The sequence below is a fragment of the Oncorhynchus masou genome, chromosome 25, assembly GCF_036934945.1.
Source record: "Oncorhynchus masou masou isolate Uvic2021 chromosome 25, UVic_Omas_1.1, whole genome shotgun sequence".
NCBI lineage: Eukaryota > Metazoa > Chordata > Actinopteri > Salmoniformes > Salmonidae > Oncorhynchus > Oncorhynchus masou.
The window spans coordinates 39,714,728-39,729,591 of NC_088236.1; the positions used below are offsets into that span (position 1 = coordinate 39,714,728).

At 43.3% G+C, this 14,864-nt stretch overlaps 1 protein-coding gene across 1 annotated transcript; it reads left to right on the top strand.

Annotated features, from left to right (window-relative positions):
- Positions 1 to 13: 13 nt before the first annotated feature.
- On the top strand, positions 14 to 8,073 carry LOC135514307 (uncharacterized protein C9orf85 homolog). Its single transcript, XM_064937697.1, has 4 exons — positions 14 to 1,439; positions 1,592 to 1,698; positions 3,550 to 3,663; positions 6,206 to 8,073. Exons 1-4 carry the CDS (start codon positions 1,338 to 1,340, stop codon positions 6,417 to 6,419), a joined length of 537 nt encoding a protein of 178 aa, XP_064793769.1. The 5' UTR covers positions 14 to 1,337; the 3' UTR covers positions 6,420 to 8,073.
- Positions 8,074 to 14,864: the final 6,791 nt, after the last annotated feature.

Here is a 14,864-nt window from a genome sequence, read left to right on the forward strand (position 1 = left end):
ATTTTGTCAACAAGGCAGCATGGTGGTTGGTCCAGAAACACAACATGTTTTTTTTTCCGATAAAATAAATGTCAGACTTTTCTAACTACTTTTCATTGGAAATGCAAATAAAGCGTTTTCATCAAAAGCAAATCAATTTTGCATAGGAAACCACAGAATCCTAGTAATTACTACACGTGCTTAATAACATCACTTTAGTTTTGAGACGACTTTGCTGTGGCTTTGAAGCGGGCACCAGGCTCACGACCGGGAGGCAGCCATTCCAAATCGAATGCAATCAACCTTCAACCGATAGAAAAACGCCTAAACGGGCGCCCGGTGTGATTAATCGAACCTCGTCACTGGGAACTAATGCCGCCTTCAAAACAACAGGAAACTCGGAAATATCCGACTTTAGTAGTCTAAGACAACGGGGAACTCTGAAAAAACTAGCTCTGCCTGGGAAAGTCGTTTTGAACGGTCAACTCAGAAGTCAAAGTCCATAACTTGGCCATCTTTCTTTTGCGCCGACTTTTCGACCTGAAGATCACTGACGTCATGATTTGACCTAGATTTAGTCTGTGTTCCCAGTTGTCTTGAAAGCACCATTAGAGCTTAAATTTTGAATGGCATACTTATTTATATTTTATGCGGACTGGGGATGAGGAAAGTGTCAATAACATATTCGCATGTGGATATTTGTAATAAACTACATGACCAAAAGTGTGTGGACACCTGCTCGTGGAACATCTCATTCCAAAATCATGGGCATTAATATGGAATTGGTCCCCCCTTTGCTGCCATTACAGCATCCACTCTTATGGGAAGGCATTCCAGTAGATGTTGGAACAACGCTGCAGGGCCTTGCTTCCATTCAGCCACAAGAGCTGGGCTCTGCATGCCAGTCAAGTTCTTCCACACCGATCTCAAAAAATCATGTATGTGTGGACCTCGCTTTGTGCATGGGGGCATTGTCATGCTGAAACAGGAAAGGGTCTTCCCAAACAGTTGCCACAAGTTGGAAGCACAGAATCGTCTGGACTTCAATATAATTGTATGCTGTAACATTAAGATTTCCCTTCACTGGAACTAAGGGGCCTGGACCGAACCAAGAAAAACAGCCCCAGATGTCCTGTTTCCATCACAGCTGTCGTGATATTTTTTGTATATGGTATGCTTAATCGAATAAAAATTGTGGATGAAACGTGGTTAGTGACACTTCTCTGAGAGGCTTTTATTTCGAAACTTCAAAAATCCGTGACCCGGAAGGACTTTTTTTGTGTGTTGCTGACGAGTCGCTGGTCCATGTGTTGTGGTAGCTGACATCAAAGCTAACGTTAACCTATGTTTAGATCAAAATGAGTTCTCAAAAGGGCAACGCATCGCGGTCGCGAGGACAAAAGCACCAAAACACGACTGCTTACAAGAACGACAAATATGGAGCAAGTGTTCAAGTAAAGGTAGGGTCTTGTGAATGTCTGGCTAACGTACATTTGGAGCCACTCTGGCAAGTCCGCTACAGTATGTTCACCATTTGTATGGCTACTGCTGGGCTAATTGTAGCTCTACTGTTTTAATTTTCTCTGTGTGTGTATATCGGATGTTATTGCAGATAGCAAACTCGAAGGTCCACGACGGGTTATGTCAACGCTGCAAGGAAGTTATTGAGTGGAAAGTCAAATACAACAAATACAAATCCCTTTCCCAACCTCGAACATGGTGAGTACACGCATGCTATGGCCTTTTGTCCTCGTGGACACCTAACATTTCTTTCCATTCAAAATCCTATTTTCCTTCAACCTATTAAACCTATTCCAACTTTAACCTGTATGGGGAGAAAAAGTATAAGGTTTTCTCAAAAATCTTATGTTATTGTGGATGTATACTTGCCTTCCCATCAGTACTTACCCGTTTGTGATAATGTTAAATTGTTTCTTTCTTTTGGTTTTGAAAAGAAACACACCAGTACACCAGACATACATCCCAGCTCAAAGTTATACAAGTAACAAAAAAAATGCCAAAACCAAACAAATTAGACAGCAAGGTTCTTGATCCAGGATTGGATTCTCTGCTATTACCAAACGTAACTTGGTTTTGCATTTAGCACAACTTCGACAGTTGACTTATAAGCTATCTAGCTGACAAACATTTAGTTGTGAATTCCATATTGTAACTAGATCCCCTGGCTGCACAAGTCTCGTCGTTGTGTACTTGTAAACAAACACCACGTGACTGAGGACTACCGGTAAGCATCATAATTTCAACATTCTCAAAGTTGAAATGAAGAACGCGATCTTTATCTCTTAACATCTTGCACAAGTTGACTTGATATATTTACTTTAACAAGTAGCTACAAATATAGATGTCTATAAAACATTCCAAGAAATAGTTTAAACGGTATTGAAAAACCATCCCGTGGCTATTTCCAAATACCCCGGTATTTGGTAGACCGTCCAAACCTGCTACCCGTCGTCCCCGCTTCTCGCTAGCACCGCTAAGGCGACACCGTATGCTAGGTAGCTTTCTTGTATGTTGGCCCCACCTACTGTGTAACAGAGTCATCCTTAAGACTAGCTGGCTAAGCTAACAAACAGCCCTTGCCGTCGTTAACAGAACTGCGGAAAAGCAATGTCGATATTCGGGGGCGTAGGACACCGGTGTACGGTTCTTCTTTTGGGTTTATGGCCGTTGGCGTCCAACGTTATTGTGCATTGTTGTCACCTACTGTACTGGTGGAGCGTCCCCGCCTCCTGTTTGTCCTAACTTAAGAATTGACCAATAGAGGTATAAAGAGGGGTTCCTGCAATGATGGCCGCAATTGCACCCTTCTCGATAACTCGGGGTCTGACTGTTTTTTGTGCTTGCCAGTTAGCTAACAGTTCTCAGCTGTTAGCAGGCAACGTTTACATTATTTATTTTTTACTGGCGATTCAAAGCGGATGATTAACTTATTTTTTTCGAGTCATTACTGAATTAATGTAACAAATTAAACTTGAAACCTGGTAAACAATTCATTTAGACCCAGCGTTTATTTAAAACATTTTTTTTTTCTGAAATGTGTTCTGTAGACTTGGCAATTTAATTGAAGTTTTACAGTGTATATCATTTTGGTACTTACAAATTTAAATGGGTTTTCCACATCCATTGAAATGGCACTGGCTGCATCCATATGCACACATCCTGCCATTGTTGATAGGTTGACTTACTTAATGTTGGGATATTGGTTTTTGTCAATGCACTCCCATTATTCAAAACCCTGAAAGGAGGAATGCTAAGATGTTGTTGGCACATTGGCTTTAAATGGTCTTATTGGCCAGAGACGTCAACTATCCGGTGTATATACATCATTGCGGTTGAAACCTTGCAAGGAGACTTTTGAAAATGCACAACCAACATGTAAAAATGTGTATGTATGTATGTGTATAGATAGATAGATATAGATATCTATCTCTATATCATTAATCCACGCAACATACGTTGGAATAATTGACACAAGTAGGAGCGCTACATCATTCGTGAGGGACATGTTTTTCTCTATACTTGTTTTAAATGTGTTTTTCTGTGTTTTAGTGTGAAATGTTCTCAGAAGTCGGTGAAGGATGCATATCACGTCATTTGTAAAACCTGTGCCCTGAAGCTGGAGCTTTGTGCCAAGTGTGGGAAGAAAGAGGACATCGTAATTCCGTGAGTGTTCCTACTTCCTACGCTATGGTGTGTGTGAGTCTAAAGCCCACACACAATGGGCTAAGCTGGCAGAGGTGTTGCTTGGGAACTGTGTTGTCTGTTTCGGGGTGGTGTTCAGAATGCAGCTTGTCAATCAAAGTCCAGAAAACATTCCTATAAGATAATCATAGCGTTTCAAAGACTGCTATCTACTGGAGGGAAACAAATATTGAGTGGCTGCGGATCCAACTTTTCTGGACCTTCCCGAGCACTCAAGGTCCCGACGCTTCAGTGCATTTGCGGGATTCTATACTTTACGCACAGTCTCTGCTCTTAGCTACTCGTATAAAACAAGTTACTCTGGCGTATGGTGCTCCTTTAATAAAGTTAGATCAATGTGCAAGATCACATAATGATAGTATTCTAAATAGCAGAACTGAATATAATAGTATTCTACTGTAAGACGAAAACACCACCTAGTTTTGGGGATTTAAGGAATATTGTGCAAATGGTTGCATTTTTGTCTCGTGGCCAAACCTTACCGGTGCGCTACTAGGCAAAATTCACTCACTGTACATAATTCAAAATAAGACTGTATAAATTTGTCAAGAAAATCTAAATTCACATCCCAGTGAAACTGACTGAGATCAAATGGTTTGTATGCAGATGCTGTATAGACGTTTCACCGGTAAAACTTGAGAGAATTGTCATTCACAATTGACAGTGAGAAATGTGGAGTGAGGGAGACCACACTTTTTTTTTTTACATAACATAGAGGTAAATAACTGCATGCGCAGAATGTGATCCGCACATGTGCAGAAGCTTCTGGACCTTTCGCGCTCCGGAAGAATGGTACAGAAAAGTCATATCCGCAGCCAAAGTGAAACAAATCATCCAAATGTACCTTGTTCATTGTAGACTGGGGTTGGGCAACGTCACCCTGTGTCTTATTGTGATTATTTACCCATAAAGTATTGTGATTTACAGTGCTTTCGGAAAGTATTCAAACCCCTTCCCTTTTTTACACATTTTGTTACATTACAGCCTTATTCTAAAATGTAATAAATAAAAAATCCCTCAATTTACACCCAATACCCCATAATGACAGCAAATTTATAAAATAGAAAACATGAATACTTATGTAAATAAGTATTCAGATCTTTTGCTTTGAGACTCAATTGAGCTCAGGTGCATCCTATTTTCATTGATCATCATTGATGTTTCTACAACTTGGAGTCCACCTGTGGTAAATTCAATTGATTGGACATGATTTGGAAAGGCAAACTGAGCAATCGGGAGGGAATGGCCTTGGTCAGGGAGGTGAACAAGAACCTGAGCAAAGTACAGAGAGATCCTTGATGAAAACCTGCTCCAAAGCGCTCAGGACCTGAGACTGAGCGAACGTTCACCTTCCAACAGGACACCGCAGTGGCTTCCGGACAAGTCTCTGAATGTCCTTGAGTGGCCCAGCCATAGCCAGGACTTGAACCCGATCAAACATCTCTAGAGAAACCTTAAAATATCTGTGCAGCGATGCTGCCCATCCAACCTGACAGTGCTTGAGAGGATTGTCAGAGCAGAATGGGAGAAACTCTCCAAATACAGGTGTGCCAAGCTTGTAGTGTCATACTCAAGAAGACTCGAGGCTGTAATCGCTGCCAAAGGTGCTTCAACAATATACTGAGTAAAGGGTCTGAATACTTATTTAAATGTGATATTTCTGGGGTTAAATATAAATTTGCCTTTTCAAAACCTGTCATTATGGGTTATTGTGTCCATTTTATTATCCTTTAAACTACTACTACTAGTTTGATGGTTGTAGCCATCAATTATCCCATTAACAATCACCCATATTAGCAAACTTATTTAATTTAAAATTTCTCTAGTTTAGGCTACTTATCGTATTGAACGATATCCGAAAAATGCCTGTGATAAGTGGTCGGTATCGATAATTTCCGGTTTATCGTCCCAGCGCTACCACACACCTCTCCAAAGTGTGCACAGTGAGCGTCTTGTCGCATGAGGTGTTCAAGTTCAGAATGGCCGTCCGTCAAAACCCATACAGAGCTGTGAAGCGCCGAGCCAGAGCTCTGACTTCATGTATAGCATGTTACTGTACAGGCACGGCGTTTAAATTTAGGCACTTATTGTCAAAATATGCCATTTTCAACCTGAATACAGGTATGTAATGGATTTTAAACAATGTTCTTTATATTACACCCCAAATACTGTTAATTGACCCCGGGGTCAGTTGTAACATTACTCTCCATGTGTTTGATACAAAATCATGCGTTCTCTGATTGCTTTAAAATACATTTTAAAGCAGACAAATGTATCTCATTTTGAACTCGAGCTATTAAAAAGCTTGGAGTAACTATCCAAAAAGTAAAAAAGTGTTACAACTATCCAGTCCTTCCTACTTCTATTTCAATCGGCTTAAGTCTCTGAAGAACCTACAAAAAACCTAGGTCGACATTCCAAAAGTGTGTTGTTGGGCACTAGTAGTTTCAGGGTTCCATTTGTCATTTTTTTTTGTTGTTTTTAATTCAAATTCCTCCCAAAGGGTTAACATACAGAAGCAGGGAGAGGAAGAGGAGGAATACACCAATCAAAAGATGACCGGACGTACTCGGAGGAAGGAGGACTTCAATGAGCTTGATGATGACTTTGGTGACTTGGGCAGTGATGATGACTTTGCCAGTGACTCGGGTCCTGAGAAGGCAGGAAGCGGCAAGGCCCTTGTCCCGAATGTGGCACATGTTACTTTCAAAGACTAAAGACTGCTAAACCAGGATGATCCTAAATGTACCTCCTATCCATTTTATTAATATACTTATCCTCTGATTATACATACTTTTGCTAAGAAGACTCATCACTAGATTTATTCACTCTAAAATACAATAGCCAACTTGTGTTGGGACATTAAATGGACAAACCCCACTTTCAATGAACTGTTTTGTAGTAAATCCTATGAGAGCAATTATTGTCATGCTTTGATGGGTTTAAGGAAGTATTATCTTGTTTTGTTTGTGAAAGAATATTCACAAGCAATACTGGATTGAAGTCATTATTGTGCCCCGCCGGCTGTTTTTTTAAAAACTTTTTCAGATACAGAAATACACACGTATGTACACATATGCCAAAAGATACATTTTGAGAAAATAGTGATTATTTTTATTTATTCTGACAATGTATTTTGAGTAATATGCATTATTTCAGCTGAATGCTTTCCTCTGTAGGCCATAGTGGAACATCTTCTCTCGGATTTCTCCCTTTTTAGAGCTACAAGTGGACCATAGTCTTTATGGTGAGTCACACTAACTCGTTACCACACTATTAACATAATTAATTGATGATCTCAGTGGGTTTTATTTAGTGCCTTTGGTAATGACCACATGCCAGTTTTGTTCTGCTTATTCAAACACATGCTCTAAAGTCCAATGACCTTAGTGCTCCTCCTGACTTAAAGGAATAGTTTACCCAAATAACAAAACAAAATGTGTTTCCTTACCTTGAAAGCGTAGTCTGTCCTCATGCATAGTTTGCTTAAAGATACTACAATGATTAGTCTGCAGATGCTGCCTCAAATGTCCAGAGTGCACGCTTTGCTACTTTCGAAAAATGTCTTAATTATTTAGATGCAGATATCAAAAGTATGCCAAACATATAGGGCTCCCGAGTGGAGCAGCGGTCTAAGGCTCTGAATCTCAGTGCTAGAGGCATCACTACAGACCCTGGTTCGATTCCAGGCTTTGTCAAACCCAGCCGTGATTGGGAGTCCTTTAAGGTGGCGCACAATTGGCCCAGCATCATCCGGGTTAGGGCTTGGCTGGGGTAGGCCGTCATTCTAAATAAGAATTTGCTCTTAACTGACTTGCCAAGTTAAATTGAATAAAAAATATACCTTTTTTTCTATTAATTGAATTTTAAGAAGATCCTAAACATAATAAACTTTGGACCAAACTCGCATGGAATGCCCCGTAAGATTAAGACAAGTGTATTAATCATATTTCCTTTCTGCGTCTTTCTATCAACTGGAACGTCTGTGGTTTAGGGCTGAAGCTGCGCCTGTTTGAAATTGTCTGGATTACGACATAGAAGTTGCTTAATACAATTGTCTTCTGGTTTATTTCATTTGAAGACGTTAGCTAATTTACTTGGCCTATTGGGACATTATATAAAGCACTATTAATCATTAGTATCCTAACAATCTCGTGATAGTTTTAACCATATTTTGAAGCAATACATTAGGCCTATTTTAAAATTTAAAAATATTTTTTTACAAACATGAGTAAAACAACGTTAGATTTTAGGTTATGATGTGGCTAGCCATATGAACTTGTGATATCCTTCTGAAACTAAGTGGCTACCATTGTGGTGTTTTTCAAATTAAGGAGTAGGCCTTTAATAAAATGTTTTACCATTTTTCAACGGGGTATTCAGTATTTTTTTGACCCAAACCATTTGGTCCCCTTACTTATAAGCCATTGGAAAAGCTCCTTGGTGTTTGTGGTATATTAACTCCTAGTATTGCACACAGCTGGACTCCATCATGCAAGTTATTTGTTAAGCAAACTCCACTGAACAAAAATGTAAACGCAACATGGTCCCATGTTTCATGAGCTGAAATAAAATATCCCAGAAATGTTTAATACGCACAAAGCTTTTTTCTCTATTTTTTTTTGCACAAATCTATTTATATTCCTATTAGTGATCATTTTCTCCTTTGCTGAGATAATCTATCCACCTGACATGTGGTATATCAAGAAGCTGATTAATCAGCATGATCATTACACAGGTGTACCTTGTGCTGGGGACAATAAACGGTCACTCTAAAATATGCAATTCTGTCATGCTACACAATGCCACAGATGTCTCAAGTTTTGAGGGAGCTTGCAATTGGCATGCTGACTGGAGGAATGTCCACCAGAGCTGTTACCAGAGAATGTTAATTTCTCTACCATAAGCTGCCTCCAATGTCGTTTTAGAGAATTTGGCAGTACTTCCAATCGGCCTCACAACTGCAGACCACGTGTAACCAGGCCAGGACCTTCACATCCGGCTTCATCCCTTGCAGGATTGTCTGAGACCAGACACCCAGATACTTGATGAAACTTTGTTTGCACAACCAAAGAATGTCTGAATGTACAAGCTGTCAGAAACCATTTCAGGGAAGCTCATCTGGTCTCGACCTGACTGCAGTTCGGCATCGTAACCATCTTCAGGGGCAAATGCTCAACTTCGAAGACCACTGGCACGCTGGAGAAGTGTGTTCTTCACAGGTGAATCCCAGATTCAACTGTACCGGGCAGATGGCAGACCGCATGTATGGTGTCATGTGGGCGAGCAATTTACTAATGTCAACGTTGTGAACAGAGTGCCCCGTGACGGGGTTATGGTATGGGCAGTCATACGAACGCAATTGCATTTTATCAATGGCAATTTGAAAGCACAGCGCTACCGTGACGAGATCCTGAGGCCCATTGTCGTGCCATTCATCTGCCTCCATCACCTCTTATTTCAGCATGATAATGCACAGCCCCATGTCGCAAGGATCTGTACACAATTCCTGGAAGCTGAATGTCTCAGTTCTTCCATGGCCTGCATACTCACCAGACATTTCATATGTTTGGGATGCTCTTGAACATGTTTGGGATGCTCTTGATCAACATGTACGACAGTGTGTTCCTGTTCCTGCCAATATCCAGCAACTTTACACAGCCATTGAAGAGTGGGGCAACATTCCACAGGCCACAATCAACAACTCTATGCGAAGGAGATGTTGCACAGCATGAGGCAAATGGTGGTCATACCAGATACTGACTGGTTTTCTGATCCACACCCCTACTTTTTTTTAAAGGGATCTGTGACCGACCGATGCATATCTGTATTCCCAGTCATGTGAAATCCATAAATGAGGGTATAATTTATTTATTTCAATTGACTGATTTTAGTATCATGTTATTCAAATCTGTTCATTGACACCCCCCAGGAAGAATATGGCTCTTTTTAAACATTTAATGACAAGCGACCACTTATGGTCATTTTCACGTTTTCATAAATTCTTAGAACGTTTGGGAGTTGTGAAAATTCTATAGCAGTATAGAGTGGGAACGCGGCCGTGTGTTTGGACAATTAATAGACATTGCGGTAAATAAAACCGAATGAATACATCTGTCTAGGACCGGAGTCTACACAGACCGGTGCGCTATAGCCAATCAGAGCTATAGTAGGCCTTCGCCACACGGACCTGCCATCATTCACTTTGAACTGAACTGTGTGTTTACAAGCAGTTGCAACCGTGTAACTTCAGATCATTAGAATGCTTTTGCCAAAAGCCACAAAATACACCTGAATGGATTTCTGCAAGATTTCTATATAAACACCACAGGGGTCCTCTTACATTTGTGGACTTTACAGTCCTATTGATCAAACAACCACGGGAAGCTAGTCTCTCTCTCCCTCAGTTATGCACATCAACAACAACAAGATCAACAACTAATGCTAGCCAGAGCAAGATGAGCTCAAAACGAAGGAACATTTAGATAAACCCTCTAACTTTTCTAACTCTCCCAATAAAGGAGTGGTTCTCCAGGTGATAACCACAGACCACTTCTCAGTTCCTATGCTTCCTGGCTGATGTTTTGGTCACTTTTGAATGCTGGCGGTGCTTTCACTCTAGTGGTAGCATGAGACGGAGTCCACAACCCACACCAGTGGCTCAGGTAGTGCAGCTCATCCAGGATGGGACATCAATGCGAGCTGTGGCAAGAAGGTTTGCTGTGTCTGTCAGCGTACTGTCCAGAGCATGGAGGCGCTACCAGGAGACAGGCCAGTACATCAGGAGACGTGGAGGAGGCCGTAGGAGGGCACCAACCCAGCAGCAGGACCGCAACCTCTGCCTTTGTGCAAGGAGGAGCACTGCCAGAGCCCTGCAAAATGACCTCCAGCAGGCCACAAATTTGCATGTCTGCTCAAACAGTCAGAAACAGACCCCATGAGGGTGGTATGAGGGCCCGACGTCCACAGGTGGGGGTTGTGCTTACAGCCCAACACCGTGCAGGACGTTTGGCATTTGCCAGAGAACACCAAGATTGGCAAATTCGCCACTGGCGCCCTGTGCTCTTAATATATAATATATCCCATTTAGCAGACGCTTTTGTCCAAAGCGACTTACAAGTCGGCTGGGGCCACTACTTTTACATATGGGTGGTCCCAGCGGGAATCGAACCCACGACGCTTGGCGTTGCAAGCGCCATGCTCTACCGACTGAGCCACACAGGACTACAACTCACAGATGAAAGCAGGTTCACGCCATGGAGAATGTTCTGCTGCCTGCAACATCCTCCAGCATGACCGGTTTGGCGGTGGGTCAGTCATGGTGTGGGGTGGCATTTCTTTGGGGGGCCACACAGCCCTCCATGTGCTCGCCAGAGGTAGCCTGACTGCCATTAGATACCGAGATGAGATCCTCAGACCCCTTGTGAGACCATATGCTGGTGCGGTTGGCCCTGGGTTCCTCTTAATGCAAGACAATGCTCGACCTCATGTGGCTGGAGTGTGTCAGCAGTTCCTGCAAGAGGAAGGCATTGATGCTATGGACTGGCCCGCCCGTTCCCCAGACCTGAATCCAATTGAGCACATCTGGGACATCATGTCTCGCTCCATCCACCAACGCCACGTTGCACCACAGACTGTCCAGGAGTTGGCGGATGCTTTAGTCCAGGTCTGGGAGGAGATCCCTCAGGAGACCATCCGCCACCTCATCAGGAGCATGCCCAGGCATTGTAGGGAGGTCATACAGGCACATGGAGGCCACACACACTACTGAGCCTCATTTTGACTTGTTTAAAGACATTACATCAAAGTTGGATCAGCCTGTAGTGTGGTTTTCCACTTTAGTTTTGAGTGTGATTCCAAATACAGACCTCCATGGGTTGATAAATTTGATTTCCATTGATAATTTTTGTGATTTTGTTGTCAGCACATTCAACTATGTAAAGAAAAGTATTTAATAAGAATATTTCATTCATTCAGATCTAGGATGTGTTATTTTAGTGTTCCCTTTATTTTTTTGAGCACTTTATTAATCACGCATTGAACTGCATCCATCTATTCTGGCAACAATGCCTTAGTGTATGTCGTGGAATGTTGAGTCAAATATAACCTATTTTGAAAATATATATATTTTACAAAATATGTTTCGTAGCAAACTGGGAATTTGATAATTATATTATCAGTAAAAATGTGTCATATCTGCAAAGTAGTTAACAATAATTTCCACTTTAAACTAGGTCACTGGTTACTTTTACTTAGTTCGATTGGGAAATGCTTTAATGGTTGTGTTTTTGTGTTCTTGTGAATATGTCTCAGTTTATGGGCTGCTTATCCTTTAACATCAGGCTGTGTGTGACTGCTGTCTTTCTGTCAGCCCTATGCAGTGGTGTCGTGGTGCCTGCAGGCAGTGTTATAGTCTAATTTTCCAAACCCCTCCTGTGAAGGAAAGGCACTCTGTGTGAAAAGTCCTGTTTACCTGTAGAATTTTCACTCTCAAAATCACCCTTTTTTTAATTGAAAAAATACTAATGTGTTTAAGTCCACAACAATGCTTAAACCACATCAATCTGATTGGGTGGGCCTGGCTCCCCAGTGGGTGGGACTGTGTTCACCCAGGCCTGTGTGTGTATAAGCCCCTAATGCAAACAGCACATGATGACAATTGTGCATCACAAATAGCCAGTGCTGTTTGTAGACATCTGTTTTGGACGGTTTACCTCTCCTGGCATGAAAAATAATTGCCACTTTTTGCAATGTAAAAATTATAATAAAAACAAAGTTAATTCTCCTGCCCTCACAAAAAAAAACTGGAAAAAGTAGATTTTCAGGCCGGGTCTAACCAGAGTTGATTCTGGTTGGGCAAGCCCGGTTTATGGTTTGCGCAACATTGTAACCTATGTTTGAGACCATTTCCTGGCCGTGGCTGTGTGAGAAGCGTGCAAGTATCTCTCTCATAACTACAATGAGATTAACTTTCTATGAACTCTCTATCCTGATAGACATGAGTCTGTAACTCTTATCTCTCCAGCGGTGCACTTCATCATTTATTTCCTTATGGAATCATAGCCGCGCAAAGAGTTCTTAATGCACTGCAGCACCCCTGATACATTTACATTACATTTAAGTCATTTGGCAGACGCTCTTATCCAGAGCGACTTACAAATTGGTGAATTCACCTTATGACATCCAGTGGAACAGCCACTTTACAATAGTGCATCTAAATCATTTAAGGGGGGGGTGAGAAGGATTACTTTATCCTATCCTAGGTATTGCTTAAAGAGGTGGGGTTTCAGGTGTCTCCGGAAGGTGGTGATTGACTCCGCTGTCCTGGCGTCGTGAGGGAGTTTGTTCCACCATTGGGGGGCCAGAGCAGCGAACAGTTTTGACTGGGCTGAGCCGGAACTGTACTTCCTCAGTGGTAGGGAGGCGAGCAGGCCAGAGGTGGATGAATGCAGTGCCCTTGTTTGGGTGTAGGGCCTGATCAGAGCCTGGAGGTACTGCGGTGCCGTTCCCCTCACAGCTCCGTAGGCAAGCACCATGGTCTTGTAGCGGATGCGAGCTTCAACTGGAAGCCAGTGGAGAGAGCGGGGTGACGTGAGAGAACTTGGGAAGGTTGAACACCAGACGGGCTGCGGCGTTCTGGATGAGTTGTAGGGGTTTAATGGCACAGGCAGGGAGCCCAGCCAACAGCGAGTTGCAGTAATCCAGACGGGAGATGACAAGTGCCTGGATTAGGACCTGCGCCGCTTCCTGTGTGAGGCAGGGTCGTACTCTGCGGATGTTGTAGAGCATGAACCTACAGGAACGGGCCACCGCCTTGATGTTAGTTGAGAACGACAGGGTGTTGTCCAGGATCACGCCAAGGTTCTTAGCGCTCTGGGAGGAGGACACAATGGAGTTGTCAACCGTGATGGCGAGATCATGGAACGGGCAGTCCTTCCCCGGGAGGAAGAGCAGCTCCGTCTTGCCGAGGTTCAGCTTGAGGTGGTGATCCGTCATCCACACTGATATGTCTGCCAGACATGCAGAGATGCGATTCGCCACCTGGTCATCAGAAGGGGGAAAGGAGAAGATTAATTGTGTGTCGTCTGCATAGCAATGATAGGAGAGACCATGTGAGGTTATGACAGAGCCAAGTGACTTGGTGTATAGCGAGAATAGGAGAGGGCCTAGAACAGAGCCCTGGGGGACACCAGTGGTGAGAGCGTGTGGTGAGGAGACAGATTCTCGCCACGCCACCTGGTAGGAGCGACCTGTCAGGTAGGACGCAATCCAAGCGTGGGCCGCGCCGGAGATGCCCAACTCGGAGAGGGTGGAGAGGAGGATCTGATGGTTCACAGTATCGAAGGCAGCCGATAGGTCTAGAAGGATGAGAGCAGAGGAGAGAGAGTTAGCTTTAGCAGTGCGGAGCGCCTCCGTGATACAGAGAAGAGCAGTCTCAGTTGAATGACTAGTCTTGAAACCTGACTGATTTGGATCAAGAAGGTCATTCTGAGAGAGATAGCGGGAGAGCTGGCCAAGGACGGCACGTTCAAGAGTTTTGGAGAGAAAAGAAAGAAGGGATACTGGTCTGTAGTTGTTGGCATCGGAGGGATTGAGTGTAGGTTTTTTCAGAAGGGGTGCAACTCTCGCTCTCTTGAAGACGGAAGGGACGTAGCCAGCGGTCAGGGATGAGTTGATGAGCGAGGTGAGGTAAGGGAGAAGGTCTCCGGAAATGGTCTGGAGAAGAGAGGAGGGGATAGGGTCAAGCGGGCAGGTTGTTGGGCGGCCGGCCGTCACAAGAAGCGAGATTTCATCTGGAGAGAGAGGGAGAAAGAGGTCAGAGCACAGGGTAGGGCAGTGTGAGCAGAACCAGCGGTGTCGTTTGACTTAGCAAACGAGGATCGGATGTCGTCGACCTTCTTTTCAAAATGGTTGACGAAGTCATCTGCAGAGAGGGAGGAGGGGGGGGGGGAGGAGGATTCAGGAGGGAGGAGAAGGTGGCAAAGAGCTTCCTAGGGTTAGAGGCAGATGCTTGGAATTTAGAGTGGTAGAAAGTGGCTTTAGCAGCAGAGACAGAGGAGGAAAATGTAGAGAGGAGGGAGTGAAAGGATGCCAGGTCCGCAGGGAGGCGAGTTTTCCTCCATTGCCGCTCGGCTGCCCGGAGCCCTGTTCTGTGAGCTCGC

Coding starts and splice junctions, on each gene's coding strand:
- LOC135514307 (XM_064937697.1), top strand. CDS start 1,338: ATGAGTTCTCAAAAGGGCAACGCATCGCGGTCGCGAGGACAAAAGCAC. Junction 1,440..1,591: donor GAGCAAGTGTTCAAGTAAAG/GTAGGGTCTTGT, acceptor ATGTTATTGCAG/ATAGCAAACTCGAAGGTCCA. Junction 3,664..6,205: donor AAAGAGGACATCGTAATTCC/GTGAGTGTTCCT, acceptor TTCCTCCCAAAG/GGTTAACATACAGAAGCAGG.